This window comes from Metopolophium dirhodum, chromosome 1 (genome assembly GCF_019925205.1).
Source record: "Metopolophium dirhodum isolate CAU chromosome 1, ASM1992520v1, whole genome shotgun sequence".
In the NCBI taxonomy this organism is placed as follows: domain Eukaryota; kingdom Metazoa; phylum Arthropoda; class Insecta; order Hemiptera; family Aphididae; genus Metopolophium; species Metopolophium dirhodum.
In genome coordinates, this window is record NC_083560.1 from 26,593,413 (window position 1) to 26,605,560 (window position 12,148).

At 27.8% G+C, this 12,148-nt stretch overlaps 1 protein-coding gene across 1 annotated transcript in view; it reads left to right on the plus strand.

The window, feature by feature from the left end:
• Nucleotides 1-11,358: 11,358 nt before the first annotated feature.
• The window catches only part of LOC132935207 (methyl farnesoate epoxidase-like), a 28,330-nt gene continuing 27,540 nt past the window's right edge, over nt 11,359-12,148 (plus strand). The window contains exons 1-2 of the mRNA XM_061001686.1: nt 11,359-11,419; nt 11,576-12,037. Coding sequence (XP_060857669.1) covers nt 11,359-11,419; nt 11,576-12,037 — 523 coding nt within the window. The remainder of the gene's footprint in view (nt 11,420-11,575; nt 12,038-12,148) is intronic.

Here is a 12,148-nt window from a genome sequence, read left to right on the forward strand (position 1 = left end):
TATAATTTGTTTTAAAAATTAATATATTAAATTAAAAATAAATATTTACTTGAGACATCCTCTTTCAAATAGTCCACCACTTTCTTATAGAATTTCTAGTTAATAATTATTTATTTTAAAGTAATCTGTTCCTTTTTAGTATGTTCTTGATCAATTTTTACACGGCGGTGGTTTACTTAAGTTCTTCCATAAGTGTAACATGCAGATGCCGAAGTTTTATTTTAGATTTTTGTTCCTATAACCTTTATCATATATTGATTTAATAATATACACAATTATTAAAGTTTAAATAATCCAGACAATCCTGTACCTGTACGGCTAGCGGCAGTATGATATACAAGTAACAATTAGTTGTATAACAGACTATATGCATAGAACTGTTCAAAATGTTTTAGTTAAATTTTTTTTAAATTTTTTTTACAATTTTTTTTTTCAGTATTATATTTACCAAATTTTAATTATTTTAGCTCACCTTAACTATTATACAGAAAAACCAGGAATTTTTATAGGTACTTTACATAGTTTGTTTTAAGAAATTACGAATCGACATTTTTACAGTCGGCAAATACTTGATCCCCCCCACCCCCCGTCAAAATCGTATAATGCCGGCCATAACCACTATAATAAGTTACTTTTGCATTATATTATAATATGTTAAAAATATGTATTTGATTTGAATATTGCCCCCGAAAATTGTCAAAATTCCTTTGCAGCCCTCCTAAAATATTAAATGATGATCCCTGAGCTAGTGTAGTAACCTGTGGTAGTAAAGGCTCATTCACATCAACGTTGTGTGTCGTCTCGTGTCGATTAAATCGCATCGTGATTAGAAGTTACTTTTTGGTATCATATAATAACCAAGTAAACCAAGAATTAACTATAGCTCAACTTTTAAACCAATATGATTACCAGTTGTAACCGAATATAGTCTATACTTAATGACAATAATAATAATATGATTATAATTATTAATGGAGCGCTGATTTTCATGCAATTGTATATTTTTTCCTATTTACATCTTCGGTAGAATCGTAATTATAATTTGTAAAATTTGTGTTAAATTATTTTAATATCCCACGACTCAATATACATTTATACACAATTATTTTGATGATTATAATTATAAATTAAAAATTGCTGTTATTTTTACCATAATAGGTATTACAAATTCAAAATGTTTTTTCTTTCATAATTTCATGACTTTGACATCTTTATATAATATTTCCAAATTATTTTGATATTTTTTATCCGCGCTCTAATCGTTAATGCGTAACATAATAAATGCATTATTTTAATTATCGAAAACTAATAAGTGTATAACACTGTGCTGTTGCCCATATAATATTACGTTATTACGCGATCGCCACGGATGTCAAACTTTCTAATAATCATCAAAGGTTAGAGGCCGTTGACAAGGCGGCGGGTAGTAAGTAATGCCGATAAATTATTATTGTAATTCGAATATTTATCAGTGTCGACGTTAACGAGCATAATATAAATTATATAGGAACCGACCGATATAATCGAATACCTACTAGATAATGTCGACAACATATGATACTGATAATTTAATAAATCACACTCATAATAACCTAGTAGATAATAATATTCAAAAACATAATATGTAGACATTTTATGATTATTATTAAATATAATATTATAATTTCTACATTTTGTAACGTCTTATATATGTTGGGTTCATTTGTTTGTGCATAAATTCAATATACATTTTTTCTGCCCAAAATCACATGTTAATATTTGGTTTGTTTAATTATAATATTAAATATTTAAATATTATGTATAATACCGGCAGCCCACCAATGGTCTCCACGACCGATGACCGGCTAACGCCCACCTGTCGGTTTGCGTACTCATTCACTCTCATTCCTGCTACCTACGGAGACGCAACATACGTCCAAACTATTATAATTATTATATTTCTTGTCGTGTTTTTCATTTAAAATATTATGGAGTAGCGGCAGCTTAAGTCTTCCCCCGCGATATCCCCGAGAAGAACGTTTATGAAAATGACGGATAGATCAGATATCGACGAATCCCTTTTTGAATAATTAATGTTTACATATTATATGCAATATGCGCATGTGAAATATTATTATTATTTTGTGGGTCTGACCGATACAACATACATTTACCTACCTTGATTTATTATTACTATATGTATATTATTAATGATATTGATCGGTAACCGTCAAGAGTATTACGTATCATATTACGTTTATTATTATCATTTAAATGTGCTGATAATATTTTAGGAATTAAAAATATAGTATATGAAATAACATAAAAATATAACAAACAACGAACATTTTGCATAAAGAAGTACATACCTTATACGCTATTATAGTCACATACTAATTAGGTATCGCAGATAGCAAAAATATACCTAAGGTAGTCCTGTTTTTTTTTTGCGTAAAGGAGACTATGCGATATTATAGTATGGGCTTTACACAGTATAAAGTTGTTCCTCATAATTACACTAATAGATAGAGTGTGACCAAATAGTTACGGGTCGGTGTATTGGATGATGCACAATATTAACCAAGGATCTACCAACCATATTAAAACAATAGGTATCTACAGAAATCATTGATTACAATTTACGTTAACATGGTATTATAATATTATAATAAGTTTTTTTTTTATTTACTGACATAAATTAATAGTTTAAGGACTCTTAGGGTCAAAACAATATCATACATAAAACATTCAATGTAGTTGACGATTATTAATATTTATAATATTATGCATGTTGCACCTATCCATTTTATTATTATTGTAATATTATTACGCATAGGTACTATATTAGTATATTATGAGAAAAGTAGGCTAATCGGACCATAGTTATTTTGTATTTTGTAGTGCCCAATTAGGCATTGTATACTACAAAATAACATTTTTATTTCCTAAACCTACAATAGGTATACATTGTTTTTTTACTGAACACATTTTATAAATTTGTGTCTAGGCTCATTTCATAGATTATTTTGTTTCATTTGGACAATCATGAATTCGGACAACATAGAGCCTCCATTATTGTCAATGAGGTTCTATCTACTGTACCTACTCGTATATTTGTTAATATTAGATCCGTACACAATGCTATTTTCCGATGACTATTTCATTAAAAGTTATCCCATATAGATATGGGTAGTATACATTTAAAAAAAAATTAGCACGTGTATATTTTAACTTCTTCACCGTGTGTTTGTCATCGTACGGATCCCGAATTTATAATATTGCATGTCTAAGATGTTGGTTTTCGTCATCAAGCTTCCTACCCAAACTTCGATGTTTTTTTTTTGTTTATTTTACCGACTGACTTAAATTAATAGTTTTTAAGTTTACATATAATTAATTATAACGTTTAATTAGGTAGGTACGCTGTATGATTTGCTGTCATATATATTTCCACATACCTACATATTATAATAATATATCACTATAAGAAACGCATATATTTGAAGTTCGTGTTCAGACTTTGGTTAAAGCCAAAGAAATACATCCTGAGTATAAAAACATTTGTTTGATGCACATAGTAAGTTTTTTTGAAGTTACAAATTTTGAATTTTTTATTACTGCAGATCATTATATAAATTTATACTGCATATTATATTGAGTAAGTACTTATACTACGTATAGTAATTTTTAATGAAATCGAAAAAAAATGTATTAATAGTGCTAGACTGACAGGCCTTGGAAAAAGTTATGAATTAATACCTATTAATATGATGACCTCTTAGGGTCTTATACGATCGTGTATTAACAGTCTTAATTTTTTTTATTTTTAGAATATTTAAATCCACTCTCTTATAACGTAGTTACTATATTATACTGCGGCTTATATTATAACAACTGATACTACGTGAGACCCAAAATATAATATAATATTGTTCATTACAGAATAAATTCCAATAACATTTTATTACATTATGTTGTCTCCGTATACCCCGTCTTACAAACGCGTACAGCATGGCAAATTTGCATTTAGTAACTTATATGCGTACATTTTGCATTGTTAGTTTTAATACTAGCTATACTGTAAATAATATAAATTTATTTAAATGACGCACAAGAATTTAAAAACCTCTATACGAGAATACCTCTTTCCTCCTATATATATATTCAAGTTTGAAATATTAAAACTAACTACATAAAATGGATTTCACTATAACAATCTACGCATAGGTATTAAATATTTCTATAATACAAATAGGTACTTTTTATATTATTATACATTATTCCGTGTCAGGTATGTAGGTATCTGGTATATGATATATTAATACGAAAATACGAAAAATCATGTGAAATGAAAATAGAAGCCGACTCATCAACTATTACACTTTATTTGTACTATACAAATTACAAAGTATATTTAACTACAATTTTATTTTAACTTTTAAACTTAACTAGTTACTTTTGGCTATTCATTAACTTAACTGTTAACTTACTACATTTGTTTCTTAATTTATGTGAAATTAACGAGTTAATTTTTCATTTTAAGGAGTAAGTTAAGTTAAATTATTTTGTTTTTAATTTTATAATATTTCACTATTTCAGTCTATTTCGTTTTCATGTCAAAAAATATGTATCGTAAATTGTTTAAAGTTAAAAATTTATATCATTCGAGGCTAACTAATATGGAAATACTGTATGAAGTATTAACACTATATCGTACAATTTAGTTTTGGGTTGGAAAAAAATTAAGTACGCTAGTGCTGTATAAACAAATTAACTTTTTTTTAACTTAATAAAAAGTTAACAAAGAGTGGGTATTAACTTTTAACTTAACTGAGTAAACCTATAGTAAAATTAACTTTTAACTTTTAACTTTTTGTTAATGGTGCATATTAACTTAACTTAACTGGGTTAAAAAATATCACTAAATTGCCAAGCCTTGGTTAACTATACCTACAACTGACTGTATTTTGATATTATATGCCGTATACCTGTTGCTGGTATTGAAGACACCGCAAATTGGTTGATGACGACTCATTTGTATTTGTCCCAAGGCTTGCAAACGTTATAATTACGTTATGTTTGACAAAAAACTATTGAAATTTGTAATCGTAATTATAACGGAAAGCGATAATCAAAAATGCGATAGTCAAAAATAATTAAATACCACAAAATAAAACATAACGATTAACAAAATGTATTATATAATATCATAATTTATAGAATATCATTGACCAAAAGTTAACGCAAAACGAAATATTTTAAAATCTATTTTTTAAAAGGTCTATTGGTTTCATGGAAACATTTATTTCTTGCAAATAATATAAGAATTGATTATAATATTATATTCCGAAACCGGGCCATTACCTACACACATAGCTATTATTTTTAGATTTAATAGATATTTTAAATAATGTTAAATACAAGACTTGTTATCGTTTTAGTTCTAAATAACGATAAGCATTAAGCTTGGATAAAGTTTTAATTCCGTACAACGATAAACGCAAAACTTGGATAGGTAACGTTTTAATTCAGAATAATAATAAACGCAAAAGTTGAATAGCATTTTAATTGTAAATAACATAAAACGGATTTTTTTTTTCAAATGTAAGCCCTGATTTGTTCACAAAATATTTATTGGTCACACAGTCAAAATATTTTTCTGCTTTGTACCTATATTATCTATACATGGTAGTATATGGTACTGGCAATAACTGCAACATATTTGGAACAAAATGAACGAAAAATACGTAAATTGATAATAATGTCGTTTACTGTGTTTTATGATTAGTCAGCCTACCTAATTGACAAAGCTATACAGATATCACATAGAAAATAATTAAGAACATATTATAATATAAAATTTAATTTTTACGTATAATATAATATAATACCTATATTTTTGATTGATTATGTATTTGATTTAGCTCATTGGCATGGTTCGTGCGGTGTTTTAGACGACTCTTCAACTTATATTTTGAAATATGACTTGTAGGACAATGGCATTTAAAGTGAAAATGTATCTTTTACTTTCCTTGAACTTCTTTAGCCATTAACCAAATTTTAAATCCAAATCTGAATTTTGATATTATTTCATTCACTTTTTGTTGCTGGAATAATAATGACTCTTAATGTTATGATAAACGTATAATATAGTGTGTTTAAATCGATTTAAATGAAACGAATGCGTATATTATTATGGCACGCAAAAAAATGGTTTAATAATTAATATAAAAGAATATATTACGTAATTAAATATACATATTTTTATAATCTTATAAGAAATACGAATTGGTTTTCGTGTAGCGTATTTATATTTTATTACAATCCATTTATTATAACAAACTGAAGTCGTTGAATTGTTATTATTATTAATATTTCCTTTTTAATTTGTTTGACAATACCACGATCATCATATTAGCATTACCCATAAGGAACCACGAGGAAGTAACTATCACTGTCCTCTATAAATATTATTAATTATTTTAATTTAAACTTAGTCGTAAATATATAACAATAATAATTACAAGTGCCGTGAGTTCAGCAATTTTCACTACGCATCATAATATAAGAGTGTCCAACCATGTCGGTGTCCAATCCTCGTAGGTCAATCGTCTCGGGAGTGGGGGTGGTCAAAAATCGAGAAAACGACTTAATTATAATTCATTTTTTATAATGGCATACCTAATATACGGTAATTTTTCTGGTGACTTTTGGTTTTCGATGACCCGTCGTAGGTCCAATGAGGAAGGGCAAACATTTTGACTGTCCACAACACACACACACCCACACCACGTACATAATATTATATTCTAATAAATAAATATTAATGATAAAATTAATTGACATAGAATCTACACCTAGTATCTAACACTGTAAATACTTAATTGCATCGAATTCCATTATATCTCGTCATTGGAGTTCTAAAAATAAAATAGGTCAATCTCTTATATCATAACTAATAAGATATATTATATAAGAAAAGATAATAATTATCCAACAATATTATAATGCTATGCACTCATGTCACTTATTGACGTATGTTATGGGTTAATGCTGACACGGACCCCCAACATGAGTATTGAGGAATCTAAGGGGGCCGCGGACCACATATTAAGGACATCTGTATCATAAAATAGTTTTTTTTAATGTAGGTAAATTGTGATATTTCTTGCTTCAAAAATTAACAATGTTTATAAGCACACATTTGAGATCAACAGTTAAATAACGATTAGTATTTTTCGGTAAATCTACGTACTACTTATATTGTTTAATGATAGCCAAGTATACCTACTTGTATTTATTAAATTTATTCAAAATCAATTTTTGTGATTATAGATAATAATTAATATAATATTATTTTTATTTAATTTATATTACAAGTTCTTCATTCATTGTCTATTTTATTTTAATAATATTATGTAGTATAATATCGCAATATAATATTTCAATTATTATTTTTTAGTCCGCCCACCATTTAAAAATGCATTTACAATTGTGTAAAATATAATAATATAATTTTCAATTTCACGATAGGGCTATTATTATTAATTATAATATAATACTGTTCATCTGTCCTAAATCAATCCGACATTTCTTCTGTTTCGCTTACGGAAGCCAAATTTTTTACACATCCGTCGACCAATGTTAGGTATAAGTATATACCTACTTATAGGTACGTACTTTCATAATAATACACCGTATAGTATCATCGTACCTAGGAGGAGGATTTCAATACAACTGTAGGCCACGTATTCCTCCCAGGGTTGTGATGGTTTTTTTCCGTATCATCGAGAACCAAGGAGATAACCGATAGGGTTGTTACGTTTAGAGCATTTGTTTAAAAAATTTTTTTTCATTGATTTAAACAAATAAAACATAATATATTTAAATGGATGATAACAATTTTAGTTATATTGTTTTAATTTACAAATAATATTCGTGTCCATTATAATATTTTAAATGATAATGAACTTCTACACTACCTATATACTTTATAAACACAGCACACAAAATAACGTGAACAAAATAAACAAAAGGCATTAGAAGGTCATTATAATTTAAAATATTACAATGGACATTTCTACTGAAATTAATTTCTTGCCAAGTAAATAAATTATTAAAACAAAATAAATGTGCTTTAATTCAATTAACTTAGTATTTATTTATGTTATCACATCTTTATAGTGCGTAAAGATCTGTTGTTAGAGCAGAGCAGAGCGATGAATGTATTGATTTTACAATGATGTGTGTTTATTTTATATTTTTATTTTTGTGTCTGTCACGGTTAGGGGCAGTAAAACTACTTCGATTTTCTTTAACAGTATCTTGTTCGATGGGAAAGTGAATCTATTTGGCGGATTGGGGTGATCAACATTTATATTTTCGGTAGTTTTCAAAAGCAACGGGAAAAACAAAAAAAAAAAAATTAAGGAAAACAGTAATTTTACGTAAAATCGGTTTTCGACAAAATTGATTTTGGTTTTTGGTGTAATTCTATAACAAATGACTGTAGATACTTGAAATATACATAATATGTTTATTTTATAAATTCCGATACCTTCATGACAAAATTTTCTTCTTTAGCTTTTTTTTTTATACCTGTCAATACAATTTTATTTGTAGGGTCAAAAAGCGTGAAAATATAATACAAGGTCCTGATATATTGTTACAATAATAACAGTTGAAGAATATTAAAAATAGATACCTATGCGAAATTAATTTTTATAAGCATTTAAAGTTCGAATTTTGACAAAGTTTATCAAAATCTCGAAAATAATCAATTATTGTAACCAAAAAAGGCACTGGTCTAGTTGACACCCCCGCCAGGAAGGCAATTCCCCCGCCACTCAAGTTTACTTGACGGCCACCACTTACATTTTGTATTTTCGATAACCAATAATTTATATTAGAATGTACGATTAATAATACATTATACATTTATTAAAAATTATACATTTATGATTATACAGAACAATTCAAGCGATCAAAATAAAAATGTATAAAATATATGGTAATAATATAAATAAAAATAAAAATAATAATAAAAATTATGCAGGTGGCCAAAACTCTGCTATGTCCAGAATAATTCATATATGAATAAATATTTAATATAATAAAATATAAAAATAATAATAATAAATATGAATATAATAAAAGACCTTTTTCTGTTCGACATGATCTTAAATGACATTGCCACCGACCCCTTTGTGTATCCAAAACCATTTCTTGTTCACTGTCACAAGTCCTAGTCTTATGGATAATATTTTGGTTTTGCAAAAAAATTATTGCCGATGAAACATCATGCACTATGTCACTATAAATTTTTCGGAAATTAATTTTATTTTTGTTCAGATGACGACAACTGAATAACTGAGGTAGGTACTTCATAATATTGTATACAGCACCCGCTGTTATACCTATCTTATATAATTATTCATTTTATTACACGGATTTTACCAAATATAATTCTTAAAATATCTAATTAAAGAATTTCACACAAATACCTAACGTATATGATTTCGTACCTTTTTTATCTGCACTCAAATGATGCATAGTATATCAGTATATTATTATACATTTTATAACATCAAAAATACGAGTGGCGGGGGAATTGCCTTCCTGGCGGGGGTCAACTAGACCAGTACCTTAAAAAATTATAAAACAAAGATTTTCATAAATAGTTCATACTGTAACCAAAAAATCCAAAAAATATATGAACACAGTAATTTTATACAAACATTTTAAATTCAAATTTGTACAAAATTACATACCTACTAAAACCAATCATCTTCATTCCTGAATGCATGATTCGCAGCATTATTAGGTATTTAGGTATTTCTTAGTATGTTTTTATCTACTCTCTTAATATTCTTTCTTAATATTACAGACGTTCTCAAAATCTCAACCATTCCGAATGTGAATGCGACCAAAGATATCAACTCAATGTTTCATGTCCTTTTAAAGCATGACATTAATAATACAAATTATTATAATTAGGTACACGAATTTATGAAAAAATGTTTAAATATAAATAAACAAAAATAACAATAGGTATTACAGTAGTCACTCGATAATTCGAAATTCAGGGGACCGAGTTAAAAATTCGATTTATCGAGTGTTTGAATAATCCGCGATCACTTTTTTTTTGTCGGCTATCGACAAACACGTCTTGTACTTTACGGGACCCATATTGCGACTGACTACGTTTTATTCGATTTCAGCAACGGATTACCCATTGCAGAGGTTTATTTTGGTAAAATAATACGATTAAATTTTAGATTAGGTAGGTAAGGTACGATAACATTTATAAATTACGATAATATTTAACCACCGTCGTAATTAGTTTCATAACGAGTACGTCAAATAGATTGTACATAATCTTTATATATACATACCTACTTATGAACTTACATATAATCGCGTTTAAGTAAATTCGAATTATAGAGGTTCGTAAACAAAAATTAGAATTGTAAAGTGTGTCCCACCGACAGACATTTTGATTTATCGAGGAGACCGGAATACAAGTATTTTCTTCTAATTATAGAGGTTTTCTCAGGGGACTCGGCGTTTAGTTCGAATTATGGAGTTTTTCGATTTATCGAGGTTCGAATTATCGAGTGACAACTGTACATAGTCAAAGACTCAAAAGCCAAATTTACATTTTTGTGATAAGACACTAGTCTGTAAAATTAGTATATATCATAATATTATAACGCTTAAGTTGGTTTTTCCCCTTAAGATAAATATTTTAATATACACATATACGATATAGGAATCGCGGTAAAAAAAGTCTGTAGTAAAAAAGTCCTAGGAAAAATGTCCGAGGCGTAAAAAGTCCGTCGTAATAAATCCATATTAACTAGGTATATCGGATGTATAATATAGACTATAATATATGGTACGAGTAAAACTTGACAAACCAGATAATTGAGATAAAAGAAAAAGTACTTGATTACTACATGCAACTAAAAGTCAAGCAGTGTTCAAAGTCCAAAAAAGTAGTTATTAGTACATACACGATTATTTATTAATTTTGTCAGGTAAATAATTTAGTTCCAATGTATATTTACACTACTTGGAAGTTTGATAGTGCATCACACGGTATTTTTCCTTTTACCTAATTATTTATTATATGTTTCGGACTTTTTCACCTTTGACTTTTTATGCCTCTTAATTTTTACCTCGGACTTTTTGGTAGTATACCACTATATAGACGTCTTTAGAAAGTAATAAAAATTTGCAAAGGTAAAAATTGATTTATCAAAATTCAACGGCTGATTTAGGTAACTATATTGTCCATAGTTCAATCTAGACAGTCGTGCTCACCGGTTGTGTCTACTTCTTATCTACTATATATTACTAACAATTATTACGCACACTATGGATTCAACCGCATTAGATGATATCAAATCTTCATTAGATGAACTTAAAGCCTCTCAAGGTAAGATAATCTCATCAGTTAATATTTCAAATAATAACATTAAAGCCTTGAATAAAAAGTTTGACGATATAATTAAAACTATATCTATTTTATCCGAGGAAAATAAGATGCTCAAAGAAAAAATGTCTGTTCTGGAAAATAAATATGATCTTTTAGAAAAAAAAATCTCTACCTCTCAAATGTCTACTAATGAAAACTTATTATCTGAAGTAATGGAGAGACAATCACGCTCATGTAATTTAATTATTTTTAATTTACCTGAATCTAAGGAAGATTCCCAAACTAAAATAACTGATTATGATCAACTCGTAACCATATTTAACACAATGGAAACAAATCCAACAAAATTTACCTGTCATCGTCTCGGAAAACCAAATTCAAATACTGAAAATAAGTCACGTCCTTTAAAAGTTGTATTATCCAATACCATTGAAGTGTTCACATTACTTCGTTCGCAAGCAAAATTACGTAATTCTCCAAATTGGTCTAATATTCGCCTGGCTTCCGATCGCACAACAATGCAACGTGATCATATGAGAAATTTACGTGAACAATTACAGAAACGAAGAGATAATGGCGAGAACGATCTAATTATTAAATACAATAAAGGCATTCCAAGTATAATTAACAAAAATAAAAATTTTTAAATAAATCCCAGTCAGATCTTAATATTTATTATCAGAATGCACGAAGTCTAAACAACAAACTCTCTAGCTTAAAACGACTTAT